The sequence below is a fragment of the Podarcis gaigeae genome (assembly GCF_964106915.1).
Source record: "Podarcis gaigeae genome assembly, chromosome: 13".
In the NCBI taxonomy this organism is placed as follows: domain Eukaryota; kingdom Metazoa; phylum Chordata; class Lepidosauria; order Squamata; family Lacertidae; genus Podarcis; species Podarcis gaigeae.
This window is the reverse complement of record NC_139689.1, coordinates 40,442,392-40,456,726: the sequence shown is the minus strand read 5'-3', so window position 1 is coordinate 40,456,726 and position 14,335 is coordinate 40,442,392. Positions and strand designations below refer to the sequence as shown.

At 46.6% G+C, this 14,335-nt stretch overlaps 1 protein-coding gene across 5 annotated transcripts in view; it reads left to right on the top strand.

Annotated features, from left to right (window-relative positions):
* Positions 1-14,335, top strand: part of LOC310829902 (uncharacterized protein) — a 122,868-nt gene that overhangs the window by 29,979 nt on the left and 78,554 nt on the right. For 3 of the 5 annotated variants that reach the window (XM_083708915.1, XM_083708918.1, XM_083708917.1), the window contains 5 exons: positions 574-1,116; positions 9,178-9,321; positions 9,799-9,870; positions 10,872-11,015; positions 12,885-12,956. In XM_083708915.1, the coding sequence (XP_083565041.1) occupies positions 574-1,116; positions 9,178-9,321; positions 9,799-9,870; positions 10,872-11,015; positions 12,885-12,956 (975 nt within the window). The remainder of the gene's footprint in view (positions 1-573; positions 1,117-9,177; positions 9,322-9,798; positions 9,871-10,871; positions 11,016-12,884; positions 12,957-14,335) is intronic. The other 2 variants (XM_083708919.1, XM_083708916.1) reach the window with 2 other exon arrangements.

The window sequence follows — 14,335 nt, the reverse complement described above, 5'->3', positions numbered from 1 at the left end:
GGAAGATGTCCAGAGTGGCTTGGGCACATTAATAAGATGTCATTATCATTATCATCATCCTTATCATTATTAGCCCAGTCCCGCTAGAGCACTAGATCTTGATGAGCTGCAGCAGGCAGCCTTCTCTGTGCGGTTCATAGGAGACTGGTCATTTTAATTTTATTTACTTCTCGCTGAACTCTTAAGAGCTCTCTCACGGCACATTGATGCACCCCTGCCTGCACACAGTTTAGAAGCTGTTGTGCAAAATGTTTTTGTTTCAGAAGTACAGTGGTACCTCGGGTTACAGACGCTTCAGGTTACAGACTCCGCTAACCCAGAAATAGTACCTCGGGTTAAGAACTTTACCTCAGGATGAGAACAGAAATCGTGCAGCGGTAGCGGTGGGCCCCATTAGCTAAAGTGGTACCTCAGGTTAAGAACAGTTTGAGGTTAAGAACGGACCTCCAGAACAAATTAAGTTCTTAACCTGAGGTACCACTGTATATAAGGGTTATTCTGTAGAGGCCTTGTTTCAGCTGAAGCTGCAGAATCTGATAGGGTCCTCTTTGCTTCTCTCTGCTACATTTGTAGATGAAAGCTCTACTTGGGGGTCTTCCCGGGGCTTTTCTAGTAATACGGATGATTCAGAGACCCAATGGAGACTGCTGCCTGCTCACCAGCCTCTCTTCTATAATCCTGATTACGACGCCGCTCTTTCCCAGCTACGGAAAAGGAAAACCAAATCCCAGAAACCTGCTGAGGCTGAGCAGACCAAACCCAGTACTGCAATTCCTGAAATCCGTGTGGAAGAGAAGACCATTGAGTGGCCAAAAGTCCGACGAAGCTTTGGCTATACAAGTCAGGACACTCTGTTTCCTCTATCCTCCACCTTATCCTTGAAAGAAGATGCCAGGATTTCCGCCCAGAAGGCAAGAAAGATATCATTGAGCGCAAGCCAAGAAGAGGACGTTCCTTTCTCAGTGATCAACTATGACGCAATCCAGAAGCAAAAGAAGAAGAAAAGGCTGTCCTTCAACAAGGATCTTCCAAGGAGGTATGACTTTGAAGAGACCTTCCAGACATCGGATTCCGAAAGTGAAGGCAAACCATCGGAAGCAGTATCCGACCAGCAAGGTGGGTTCTGAAATGTTGTCCATTCAATGCAATACATGCTTGAACTTGCACATTTTGAACCAAATGAACTGGAGGGGTGGTTGTCATTTACAATATGGGATTTGTCTTCTAATGAATACAGTGGACACTCGGGTTGCGAACGTGATCTGTGCAGGATCCACGTTCACAACCTGCAGTGGCGCATCTGCGCAAGCGTAGGTTGTGATTTGGCGCTACTGCACAGGCGCAAAGTGCGATTTAGCACTTCTGTGCATGTGCTACCACTGAAAGCCAGAAGTAACTTGTTCTGGTAATTCCGGGTTTTGGCGGGTGCGTAAACCAAAAAAAACGCAACCAGAAGTGGCTGTAACCCAAGGTATGACTGCAATAGGGAGCCAGGGTCAAGGACTGCACATTTTTTTAGCCTGAATGCTGCTAAGCCCCTATTCTGCATGGCTTCTAGGGAAGCCAGATGCTTCCACACTATAAATTTATTGCCATGCTTCATTCACTCACTTTTATACAGGGCATCTGCACGAAGCTTTCATCCAACCATTGTTATCCTGTATTTCCACTGTGGTTCTGTTCTTTCCTCTGACTGTGCGACCCATCCATCTTTCCAAAGCATTTGGGTGATGCATCAGTAAAAGAGACCCAATCACATCTCAGCACACATTTCTATGTACACAGTGGCGGAGCTTCATGCTCTGGCACTGGGGGGGGGGGCGGCGAGCAGGCGGGGACAGGGTTGGTGCACATCCCGGGGGTGTGGCGCACCGCCCACAGGGGTGTGGTGCCCAGCGCGGGCGGGGAGGCTGCCATGATGGCACCCCACCGGGATTGCGCTGCCGGGAGCAGTGCGCTTCCCCCCACACTCCTCTTCCTCCGCCACTGTATGTACACATCCCATTACGTTCTTTCCAACCGCTCAGCGTGACATGGCTGCTGTTTGTGGAGCCAACAGAAACTCAGCAAACTTTCATTATAACCTTTGGTGACGGTGCAATTTTTAAAGCCCATTTTTGCTTTCTTAATCTTTTAATTATTATCAAAGTGCTTTTTTCATAAAAAACCTAATAATATTAATATAAAGTTTTATAAATATAGGAAAACCAAACAACCCTATTTCTGATCACTGCTGAAATGGCAGTAACTGGAATGGTTTAAAAAAATAAAAATATTCATGCTATGGCATTATTGTGCTTATAGCATCATGGGTGCTTCCTGACAGGGGATTAATTTGCAAGTGGACCATTGAGATATTGCATATGGGGTTTATATCTCTCTTGAGTTTTACCCAGAAAGGGTAAATCCAGATTAAATTAGGGACAGGGATATGTTATGGCATTTTGATGCCGTTGACATTATGTAGATCAGAGTTTTCCAAGCTGTGTGTTGCAACATGTTAGTGTGTAGGTTGCAATGTGTAGGTGTGTCTCACAAATGCTCCCTGTACTCCTCCCGGAACTGGAAAGAGAGCGGGCAGCTCTTTACGGTTTGCTAGTAGAACTGAATTATTGTGCCATGAAATGATGCACGTCTAAAAAATGTGTCGCCAGCGTGAAAAGTTTAGAAAGCTCTGATGTAGTTGCTGCAAACAGCCACGGTGGTGGCAGCAACAATTTGCAAACCCGAGAAGCATTAATCCTACCAAACCTGCCCCCAGATATCTGGAACCACACTCTTTAATATCATAATGCAAAACAACAACAACAAACCCATGATGGTGTTGTGGTGCTGTTGCATGATGCTGTTGTGGTGGTGATGCAGGTGGCGCTGTGGTCTAAATCACTGAGCCTCTTGGGCTTGCCGATCGGAAGGTCGGCGGTTTGAATCCCTATGACAGGGTGAGCTCCGATTGCTCTGTCCCAGCTCCTGCCAACCTAGCAGTTCGAAAGCACACCAGTGCAAGTAGATAAATGGGTACCGTTGTGGCAGGAAGGCAAACTGCATTTTCGTGCGCTTTGATTTCCATTACTGTGTCCCGTTGCGCCAGAAGCGGTTTAGTCATTCTGGCCACATGACCCAGAAAGCTGTCTGTGGGCAAATGATGGCTCCCTCAGCCTGAAAGCAAGATGATGGGACAACCCCTTTGACTGGACTTAACTGTCCAGGGGTCCTTTACCTTTACTTCCCAGAACACTGAGCAAATTCTAGGGGCTAGACCTCCCAGGTTTAACTTTCCTTCGGACAAGAGACCACTGGAGACCAATGTCTTTGTAGTTTTGCTTTATTTTCAAATATATAAGTAAAGTATAGTAGAAGCAAATAAACACTCCTAAAGCAGGCAGAAAATCAGCCAAGCTTGCGTCGGATTCCACAGGCAGTGCATCTCAGACTGCATCACTTACAGCCAATCAGAGTTCCCTCTCTCCCTTTGCCCTTCTCTTTCTCCTTCTTTGTTGACTTCAAAACAATCAGACTGTCCCTCTGCCTCCTCACACTAGCCCAAAATCTCAAAATCTGTTAGGTGCAGGCCACCACCATTTACACATGTTCAATATGTGCATGACCGTGCATACATGCAACATGCCGAACCCAGAAGTGACCTGAAAACATCATAAAAATGTCGCAAAAAAGGGGGCAGAATGGGGCAGGGGCATAACAGGGTGTTTGTAAGCTTTTACAATGGTGTTTCAAATATGTGTGATTTCATATGCGTGTGGTGCATGGGAACGTAACCCCTGCATAAATGGGGGGGGGGTGCAGTTTTGCTTGTATTACATGCCAATAACTGAAGATAGAATTGTAGAGCTGGAAGGGACCTTGAGGATCATCTAGTCCAACCCCCTGCAATGTAGGAATATGCTGCTGTCCCATACAGGAAATCAAACGTGCAACCTTGGTGGTATCAGAACCACGCTCTAACCAATGGAGCTATCCAGACATTCCCATCAATTTGAGGCCCATTTAACTTTCTTTTCTTAATCCCCACCCACTGAGGAAATAAAAGCCAGCCATTTCCTCTCCCCCTTCCCTTCTGTTATCAAGTGATCAACTTAATATGTCATTACCAACCAGAGTCAGTAATGTTATGTGTGGCAGAGGAATAAGCTGTGTTAAAGATGAGGAAATGCAGAGCAAAAAAAAGTTATGTCGTGTTGTACTGGAATCCAGCATTGCCTGAACTCTGTGAGTGCAGCTTTCTCCCGATTGAAGTGCAGAGTGTTTGAGGACCAGGACATTCACACTGAAACCAAAATGCTTATTTACAAAGCTATTGTACTACCAACCTTACTGTGTGCTTGTGAAACGTAGACCACTTGAAAATGACACCTCCAACTCCTTGAAAGATTCCATCAACGGTGTCTTCGAAAAGTTTTAGATATCACCTGGGAAGACAGGTGAACTAATGCCAGAGTACTGGAAGAAGCAAAGATCACCAGTGTCAAAGCGATGATTCTTCAACATCTACTTCGTTGGACTGGTCATGTTGTTCAGATGCCTGATTATTATCTTCCAAAGCAACTACTCTAGTCCAAACTTAAAAATGGAAAGCGTAATGCTGGTGGTCAACAAAAGAGGTTCAAAGACTCTCTCAAGGCAAATCTTTAAAAATGTAGTATAAACACCGACATCTGGGCCTGCGAGCGCTGCAACTGGAGAACAGCCTTTACCAAAGGTGTCAAGGGCTTTGAAGACACTCAAACTCAGAACGAAAGGGAGAAATGTGCTAAGAGGAAGGCACGCTTGGCAAACCCTCACCAATATCAAGTCTTGTCCAGAAACCTACGTCCCCACTGCGGAAGGACATGTGGATCCAGAATTGGCCTCCACAGTCACTTACGGACTCACTTTTGAAAACCGTGTTTATGGAAGGCAGTCTTACTTGGCTACGAGTGATTGCCAAATAAGAAGAAGAGTTGTACTGGTATTTCTCAAAGTGAATGCACAAAGTAGAGACATCTAAAGCATTTCTGTGTCTGTGAATCTCTTTTGGACCCTGGACAAAACAGGGCTCTCAGAGATGCGTTTAATGGTGTACGTGCACATGGAAGGGAGTCCCACACTTTGCATGTTTGCTGCAGGAAGCACTAGCGCCTTTTCACACATCACACAGGTCAAACACACATTGGCCTCTGAAAGTGCCCTCACCAGAGAGCCTCAACCAGTTTTGACTTCCTAATGAGTGTATTTGCATGATCCCTATGTTTGTAAATACAGGCCGGTCTTCAGTTATCGTTCAGCTTTGTTTGAAGTGCACCCTTGAAACCTCCTGGCTTTGCACCTAAGAACAATTGCAAGTATCCATTGGATCATCCCAACTTGGCCCACATAGCATGAAGTGAATGCTACCCTCAGTTGGTGCAGAGTTCAGGTTTCAGTTCTGTGTCGAAGTTGCTTTTTCAAAGGGTGCAAAACACCACTCCTCACGAACAATCGCCTTTTCATGCAAAACAAAGCCAAGTGCTACAAGAACATAAGAAAAACCTTGTGAGGGCCTGAGACTCGGGCTCGGCCTCGGAACCAGAGGAGTCTCAGTCCGCACCAGATCCTTTGCCTCAGGCGGCATCTGAACCTAGTCTGGGGCCTGATTCTGAAGAGCCCCAGTCTGCACAGGTTCCCCTGCAACAAGCACCAGCTGGGCCGAGTCAGGGGCCTGAGCCTGCCCTGGCTCCAGATGCAGGGATTACCTCGTTGCCTTCAGCTGGGCAGTCACTTACAGCTGCTCCACTACCAGTTGGGTCAGGAGAGGCTGAGGCGGCCTCTGGGTCCAGTAACTCACCGACATCTCCTGAGCTGCAGAGACTAAGGTCTGAGAGAAGGAGAGACCTGAGTACTCACAGAAGGAGTGCTCGCCTTCGGGCGAGACAGGGAGGTAAGTCACCGGGGGATCAGGACCAGCCGTTACCCCAACAAAGATAAAAGGCTGTCGGGCCCCGCCCCAGGTTGCGGGAGCAACATTGCTGTTTGCTAGAACCTGCCTGAGACCCTGTGCCTGACCTTGCCTGGTTTCCTGCCTCATGTCCTGCTTTGGCCCTCGTGGAACCCTTGGATAGATTGGTGAAAATCAGCATGGACGGATCTTGATTAGCACTGGCAAACATAATTTGGAATCCCAGTCTATATTTGATCCAAGTTCTACATGGATGCTCCTCATGACGTGCCCAAAGGGTATTGTTTTTGTCTGTTACCTGTGTACCCTGCCTTTCCATTAAAATAATAGTAATGCCCAAGGAACCTAACAACAAAATTCAATACGTTACAAATAAGTAACATCATGATAAAGCCATATAAAAATATAAATGGAGTATATAAAAGGGTTGGGGGGGGGGAGAAAAAAATGGCACACAATTAAAAACATGGTGAGTTGTATTCACTTAAGTTGTAATCAGAACAGACCTATTGAAATTAATGAATAATGGCGAACTTAGGTCCATTGTTTTCAGTGGGTCTAACCCAATTAACTTAAAATACAGAGGAAAAGACAGAGAGGGGAACTGCCTTCTAATATATAGCCTTTTGCTTTCTGGTTGAATACGTGGGCTTAGAAAAATCTACAGTGGCACTGAAAAGTTTTTATTATTTTAGAAATTTGCCTGCCGTATCCCAAAGATCTGGAGTGAATTGCAGCCTGCTTCCCTTTGCTCTCGCTGACAATTGCGTCCCCACCTATGGGGGCTGGTGCCCAATCTCTCCCCTGCATCTCAGCCACCCCAAATGGCCATTTTAGAGACCCTAAAGTAGCAGGGGGCAAACCCACAAGCTGCGTGTGGTCCTCTAAGCCTCTTTGGCAGCCATACTCTGAGCCAGGCATAGGCAAACTCGGCCCTCCAGGTGTTTCGGGACTACAACTCCCATCATCCCTGACCACTGGTCCTGCTATAGCTAGGGATGATGGGAGTTGTAGTCCCAAAACATCTGGAAGGCCGAGTTTGCCTATACCTGCGTCTGAGCCTTCGGTGCCTGGGTGGGGATGGAGAAACACTCTCACCACCTAAGCAGAGAGAGAGAGAGAGAGCAGGCTTTGGAAGGCATGGGTCCAAAGGGTAGTGGTCATCTTTTGAAATCCCAAAGAAAAAGAGCTGGAACTGATTCTTACTTGAAGCGGGCATTTCTGCAAAGATTGTAGTTTTTGTTGGTGTTACCTAGCACTTCTCTGCTGCTGAAGGGGTTGAAATGGAACCACAGCAACTTCTTTTCTCGCGGCCCTTTGCTGTCATCTATTGCCTTGGGAAATGTGTCCACAAGTTTCTAATGGCGTTGGGTGGTGGGCAGAACACAACCTTGCATTCCATTGGCCAGCATTCACTAGGGATGACAGCAGAATGGGCCTCTTGTTATGTAAAACTCTGCTTACCTCACATAGCGGGTGGGGAGTTGCCCCATTACTTTAGAGGGCCCTTGTATATATAATTTTGTAAATTCATTATCACTTTTAAAATTTGTCATCGTACATAAATCATAATCATTTTACTAAGAGGATTCTCAGAATCCCTGAACTTCCCTCCAGGGTTTCCCCAGATATTCTTTTCAAACTGCATCCATATTTTCTTAAATATCATAGTTCTCGCTTCATTACAAGCGTTTTTAAAATCCTGCCAATGTTCTCAATTGTTTACAGTCTTCTTTCAAGTAACTTTTAAAACTTCCTCATTCTTTTCTTTATTAAATTTATTGTCCTCTTGATCTCTGATTTTCCCAGTCATTTCCGCCAATACGGCATAGTCCATCGTCTTTATCAGCCATTCTTCTTTTGTAGGTAGATTGTCCTCCTCCCATCTTTGGGCAAGCAGCATCCGTGCAGCTGTTGTAGCATACATAAATAATCTGTTCTGATCCTTAGGAATTTCTGGACCTAAAATTACTAGTAAGAAAGCTGTAGGTTTTGTTTTTGTTTTGTTTTTTTACAAAAGTTATTTTAAACATTTTTTTCAACCCGTTATAAATTATTTTCCAATATACTTTTTTTTTTTTTTTGCATGTCCACCACATCTGGTGTAATGTGCCTTCCTTCTCTTTACACTTCCAACATGTATTTTTAGCAGTTCTATACATTTTTGCTAGTTTAGTAGGAGTTAGGTACCAGCGATACATCATTTTCATATAATGAGTTATAGACGCTTCAGGTTACAGACTCCACTAACCCAGAAATAGTACCTCGGGTTAAGAACTTTACCTCAGGATGAGAACAGAAATCGTGCTCCAGCGGCACGGCGGCAGCAGGAGGCCCCATTAGCTAAAGTAGTACCTCAGGTTAAGAACGGTTTCAGGTTAAGAACGGACCTCCAGAACGAATTAAGTTCTTAACCTGAGGTACCACTGTATATTATTATGCTTTGTAGTATGTTTGTATTATCATGCTCCGTAAAATATCTTCTTAATGTTGTATACCGCCCTGGGATCTTTTAATAAAGGGCACAACAACAACAAAGACTGTCTCTGTCTACATGATCATCACCACCCAAAAGCAGACACAGAAATGTGAGGTGGTGGGAATCTAGGTGAATGTGAAATCTTGGTGAGGAGAAGTAGGCCTGAGAAGGGATAATTTAGAATACTGTACAATGGTTGGCAGAGTTAAGCATACCCTTCCCTCTGTCTCTCCTCCTCTGCTCAAATTCACCCCCTTGTGAAACTGCTTGTTCTTTAAAGAAAATCAGAGCCAGGGCTTTCTTATTTGGATCTGTGTGTAAAGGTAAAAAGGTGAATGGTAAAGGACCCCTGGATGGTTAAGTCCAGTCAAAGGCGACTATGGGGCTGCCGCACTCATCTCCTCTTCAGGCCGAGGGAGCCGGCATTTGTCTACAGACAGTTTTCTGGGTCATGTGGCCAGCAGGACTAAACCGCTTCTGGCGCAACAGGATACCATGACGGAAGCCAGAGTCCACAGAAACGCTGTTTACCTTCCCACCACAGTGGTATCTATTTATCTACTTGCACTTTGACATGCTTTCGAACTGCTAGGTTGGCAGGAGCTGGGGCAGAGCAACGGGAGCTCACCCCATCACACAGATTTGAACCACCGACCCTCCGATCGGCAAGCCCAAGAGACTCAGTGGTTTCGACCACAGCGCCACCCGCGTCTCGCTGGTTCTGTGTATAGCGTGTAGTTTGCCCCTAACTAGAGTCTCTCTTCAGCCTTGCAGAATGCCTTCGATATCCTCAACACACTTGCAGAAGATTACATGAAAGGCAATGAACTGCACTCCACCTTTTACAAAATGGGAGTGAGTGTGAATGAGAAAGAGTTTCAGGACGTGCTGCAGAAGGCGGGTTTGGCAAGTGAGTCTCTCTAGGGTCCTTTGGGCTTCGCCTGAGGCAGGCTTTGGGCTGGTGTGGCAAGTGTGCGGTGCTCCTTTCCGTTCCAAACTTGCCTGAGCACCTCAACTCCCTCCCTTTCTTCCTTCTGGTTTTTATTTATTTTTTTTAATCTAAAAATCTGTGTGTGCTGCTGCAGTGGCTCTGTTAGTCTGGCATGCCTCAAAGACCATCAGCCAGCAGTATAATGTATTTACTTTGAACTACTAAGGGAGGCCACCTCCTGTGGACGACTTTGAGAGAATGGCTTTCTCTCCCACCACCCTTAGCTTGATTGTGGGGCTGGGGCGGCAGGTCCAGTCTCTGTTCACCAACCTCTGTGCTTCTTTGGGACCCGGACACAGAGAATGGTGTTGGGTGACGAAGGCAGGTTCATACAGTTGTCTGCCAATCCCTGTGAACAAACCCTCATGATCTCATGCTTAAAACTTGACATTGCAGGAGATGGGATGGTGAACTTCTCCAACTTCGTGTCTGCCTTGGGGAAAACAAGCCGCATCACTGAATTCGCAAGTAAGCAGACCAGACCTTCCTGCGTAAGGTTGGGTTAAATGTCTTTCCAGGGGGACGAAGGATGCTTGCTCTCACCCCTTAGTTACACCAAGAGCCAAGCTATAGCCAGTAGTGGAATATCCAAGCCCCGCGTAATGATTGCCAGGGGTCATTTTTTTAAAAAAACCAGGGCAGATGTTTTCTCCAGCACTGTGACAGTGTGGGGGAAGACAAATCCTTAGAAGAAACCAAGTAAAAAAAAATTTAAAGAGGCTGATGATGAATCCTCCAGGACAAACAAACGTCACCCAAAGAACTTCCTTTGCTAAAAGGACTGTACAGTGGTACCTCGGGTTACATACACTTCAGGTTACAGATTCCGCTAACCCAGAAATAATACCTCAGGTGAAGAACAGAAATCGCATGACGGCGGTGCGGTGGCAGTGGGAGGCCCCATTAACTAAAGTGGTGCTTCAGGTTAAGAACAGTTTCAGGTTAAGAACGGACCTCCAGAACAAACTAAGTACTTAACCCGAGGTACCACTGTACTTGTTCTTGAAGGTATAGCTGATGTAGGATTCTGCTGCTGACATCCCATAGTCTAGTGGGAACATAGAGGCATGGAAACACTGACCTGAACCCTCAGTATCTGCCCCTCTTCACAAGTGAAAAAAGCAGGATGGGGGGCTTCGTCCCGTTTGCAAGGGGGCCTGCTGAATTTCCTCAAATATTTTCGCCCCATGCTTACCTTTGGTTGCTGCTGTGGTGATGCTTCCGTTTGTTTGTTTGTTTGTTTGCTTATTTATTTACTTAAAATTGAAAAGCTTGTTCCCATTGCTGCATGTGGACTCCAAAGCTCCAGCATTCCCAGCCAACACCGTTCACGGACAGTGGTTGTTGCAGGCCAGGAATATACAGCCCTCTCTGGGGAGTGAGAACCAACACACTGTGTGCAAGGTGTGTTCTTGGGATAAAGTTCTAGGCTGAAGTTCAGCTGAGACATCAGGTGTCCATGTCTGCAGTGTTGAAAGGTGCCATTCAAGCCATCGACAAAATTGAAGGAGGCAAGGTGGCGGTGCACGACCTCCCGGCCTTTGCGAGATGCATGGGGGTCCACCTGTCCGACCACGATTTCAAGCGAGCTCTGAAACACGTATCTGTGGATGGTAAGTACAGGAGGAAATACTTTTTCATCCGTACTGCTGGAATACCCAGCCAGCACTGCAGCAGGGAGGTTTTCTCTGTCTTGCAATGTCTTCTGCAACCGCCCAGTCTACATCAGGGGTAGTCAAAATGGTGCTCTCCATGTGTGGTTGGACTACAGCTCCCATCACCCCCCATGCCACCTGGGACCAGTGCTTCCCCCCCCCCTAAAAAAAATGTTTAGGGGTACTCTCATTTTGACTCAAGAAAATCACCATTTTATAATTCAGATCAGGGGAAATAAATACAGTAAATGGACAAAAGTACAAAGAACGTAGGGACGCGGGTGGCACTGGGGGTTAAACCACAAAGCCTAGGGCTTGCCGATCAGAAGGTCGGCAGTTCGAATCCCCGCAACGGGGTGAGCTCCCGTTGCTCAGTCCCTGCTCCTGCCAACCTAGCAGTTCGAAAGCATGTCAAAGTGCAAGTAGATAAATAGGTACCACTCCAGCGGGAAGGGAAACAGCGTTTCCGTGCTCTGCTCTGCTTCTCCAGAAACGGCTTAGTCCTGCTGGCCACATGACCCGGAAGCTGTACTTCGGCTCCCTTGGCCAATAAAGCGAGATGAGCACCACAACCCCAGAGTCGGCCACGACTGGACCTAATGGTCAGGGGTCCCTTTACCTTTACAAAGAACGTGCATTGCCTCATATTACACAGCTGACAGCTCACAGTAACTTCCACATTGGCATGAGGCTGTGTGCATAAACATCTTCCTGACATTCATTGGTAAAACACCACACATCCGCATTCCACGCTGCTTCACACATTAAACTCTCACTTCTATCTTGTGACTCAGGAAACATCGTGACAGAAAATGAGGCCGTCATCAGGTGTAGCAATGGAACTAATGATTCACCATGCTAGGGAAGAAACTTAAAATTTATTTATTTCTTTTTAGTTTCTTCTCCTGTTAGATTCACAAAATATTTAGTGGTAGGCATACTCCTGTGTCCCCCCAGAAAAAAACACTGCCTGGAGCTAATTAGAGTTGTAGTACAATAACATCTGGAGGACCTTGGTCTACATCAGCCTTTCTCAACCTGTGAGTCCCCAGATGTTGTTGAACTACAACTTCCATCACCCCTAGCTAGCAAGGCCAGAGCTCAGGGATGATGGGAGTTGTAGTCCAACAACATCTGGGGACCCACAGGTTGAGAACCGCTGGTCTACATTAACCTCCCATTCTGCCCCAGAGAAACATTAGCCCAAAATGATGTCCAGCTTGGCCGTTTTGCTTCCTAGAACTGTTGGAAGGGACATTGGAGTTCCTGCAGGATGCAGCTGTGGCATTGCTGACAGATGGCCATTCCACCTCTGCTTAAATACCTCCGGCAATTGCGAGCCCATCGCTCTTGAAGGCTGTTCTTCCATCCAAGTGCTTTTACCGCTATGGCGATTCTCCTAGAGTTTTGCTAAAAGCTTACTTCCCTGCAGTTTCCACCCACTGGGTCTTGGCCTCCCCTGTGGAACATCTGAGAGCAAGTCTGCTACACCTTCAGCAAGACAGCACTTCAGATATTGGAAGGTTGCTTTCACACTCCCCTTAATCTCCTCTTCTCCAGGCTTAACAGCTTTTTCAACCATTCCTCTTGGGATTTAGTTCCCAGGCCCCTCATGGTCCTTTGGGATGTAGTCCAATTTCTCCGTGTCCTTCAACTTGGCCAACACCAAAGCCCTTTCTCCAAATTCCACCCCATGACAGTCAACTGGGGAGGGAAGCATGTTATATAGGTATTATATTCATCGCCCCACCCCCTTTTCCTGTCCCCTCCTACTGGTTTAAAAAGGTAAACTTTTTAAAATATATACTTTCTCAATTTGATTTGTAGGTGATGGAAAGGTAGTTGTGAAAGACTTCATGAAAGTCTTTACCAACACTCCACACTTCTCTGATCTGACAGGTAAGTGAGATTTTCAGCTGGGGAGGGGCAGAGGATATGAGCATAGCTGTCAACGTTTCCCTTTTTTAAAGAGAAATTCCCTTATTCTGAATAGGATTCCTCGCAAGAAAAGGGAAAAGTTGACAGCTATGGATATGAGGCACCATCGATGCTCTGTTTGAGCTGGGATATCGTAATTCAATTCACCTATCTGCTAGGGTTTGCAGTATTATAGTTACCAATTGTTGTTGTTGTTGTTTAGTCGTCTTAGTCATATTCGACTCTCTGTGACCCCATGAACCAGAGCGTGCCTTGGAAACTCTCACTTGAATCTCAGAGCTACTCCTTTTTTTATCTCCATGGAGTTTTCTTGGCAAAATACTGGAGTGGTTTGCCAGTTCCTTCTCCAGATGTATCACATTTAGCCTAAACTCTCGGCTATAACCTGTCCATCTTGGGTGGCCCTGCACGGCATAGCTCCAAGCTTCTTGGAGTTATTCAAGCCCCTTCACCACGACAAGGCAGTAATCCATGAAGGGGTGGTTACCAATTAATTATTACTAATTCAGTGTTATTTATTAGGTAATATTATTATGATTGGGACATGGGTGGCGCTGTGGGTTAAACCACAGAGCCTAGGACTTGCCAATCAGAAGATCAGCGGTTCGAATCCCCGCAACGGGGTGAGCGCCTGTTGCTCGGTCCCTGCTCCTGCCAACCTAGCAGTTCGAAAGCATGTTAAAGTGCAAGTAGATAAATAGGTACCGCTCTGGCGGGAAGGTAAACGGTGTTTCCGTGCACTGCTCTGGTTCGCCAGAAGCGGCTTAGTCATGCTGGCCACATGACCCGGAAGCTGTACGCCTGCTCCCTTGGCCTATAGAGCGAGATGAGCACCGCAACCCCAGAGTCGGTCACGACTGGACCTAATGGTCAGGGGTCCCTTTACCTTTACCTTATTATTATGATTAACTGACTAACTCATAAACTATGTCCACTGGATGACTTGCACAAAGTGACCTTGGGCCCAGTCACTGTCTCTCAGCCTAACCTACCTCACAGGGTTGTTGTGAAGAGAAAAATAGGGTGGGGAGAAATATGCACAGGACCTTGAGACCTCCTTGGAGGAAAAAGTGCTATATAAATGTAATAAATAAGCAAATAATCCAGGGCCATCTTAAGCATATCTGGCGCCGTGGTGCAAAGCTCCCTCCCGCCCCCCGCCCCCCGTTTCCCAGAGCTGTCCACCTTTTTCTAGGGAGGACGGTGCTGCTGGCGGGGCTGGAGGAGGTGGGCAGCAGCTGGAGGGCAGCTCCTCTGGTGGGGAAGAGGCAGAGGCTGGACGTGGCACCTCCCGGCTCATCTGGCAGCTTCGTGCCACGGTGGCCATGGCAGACAGAGGC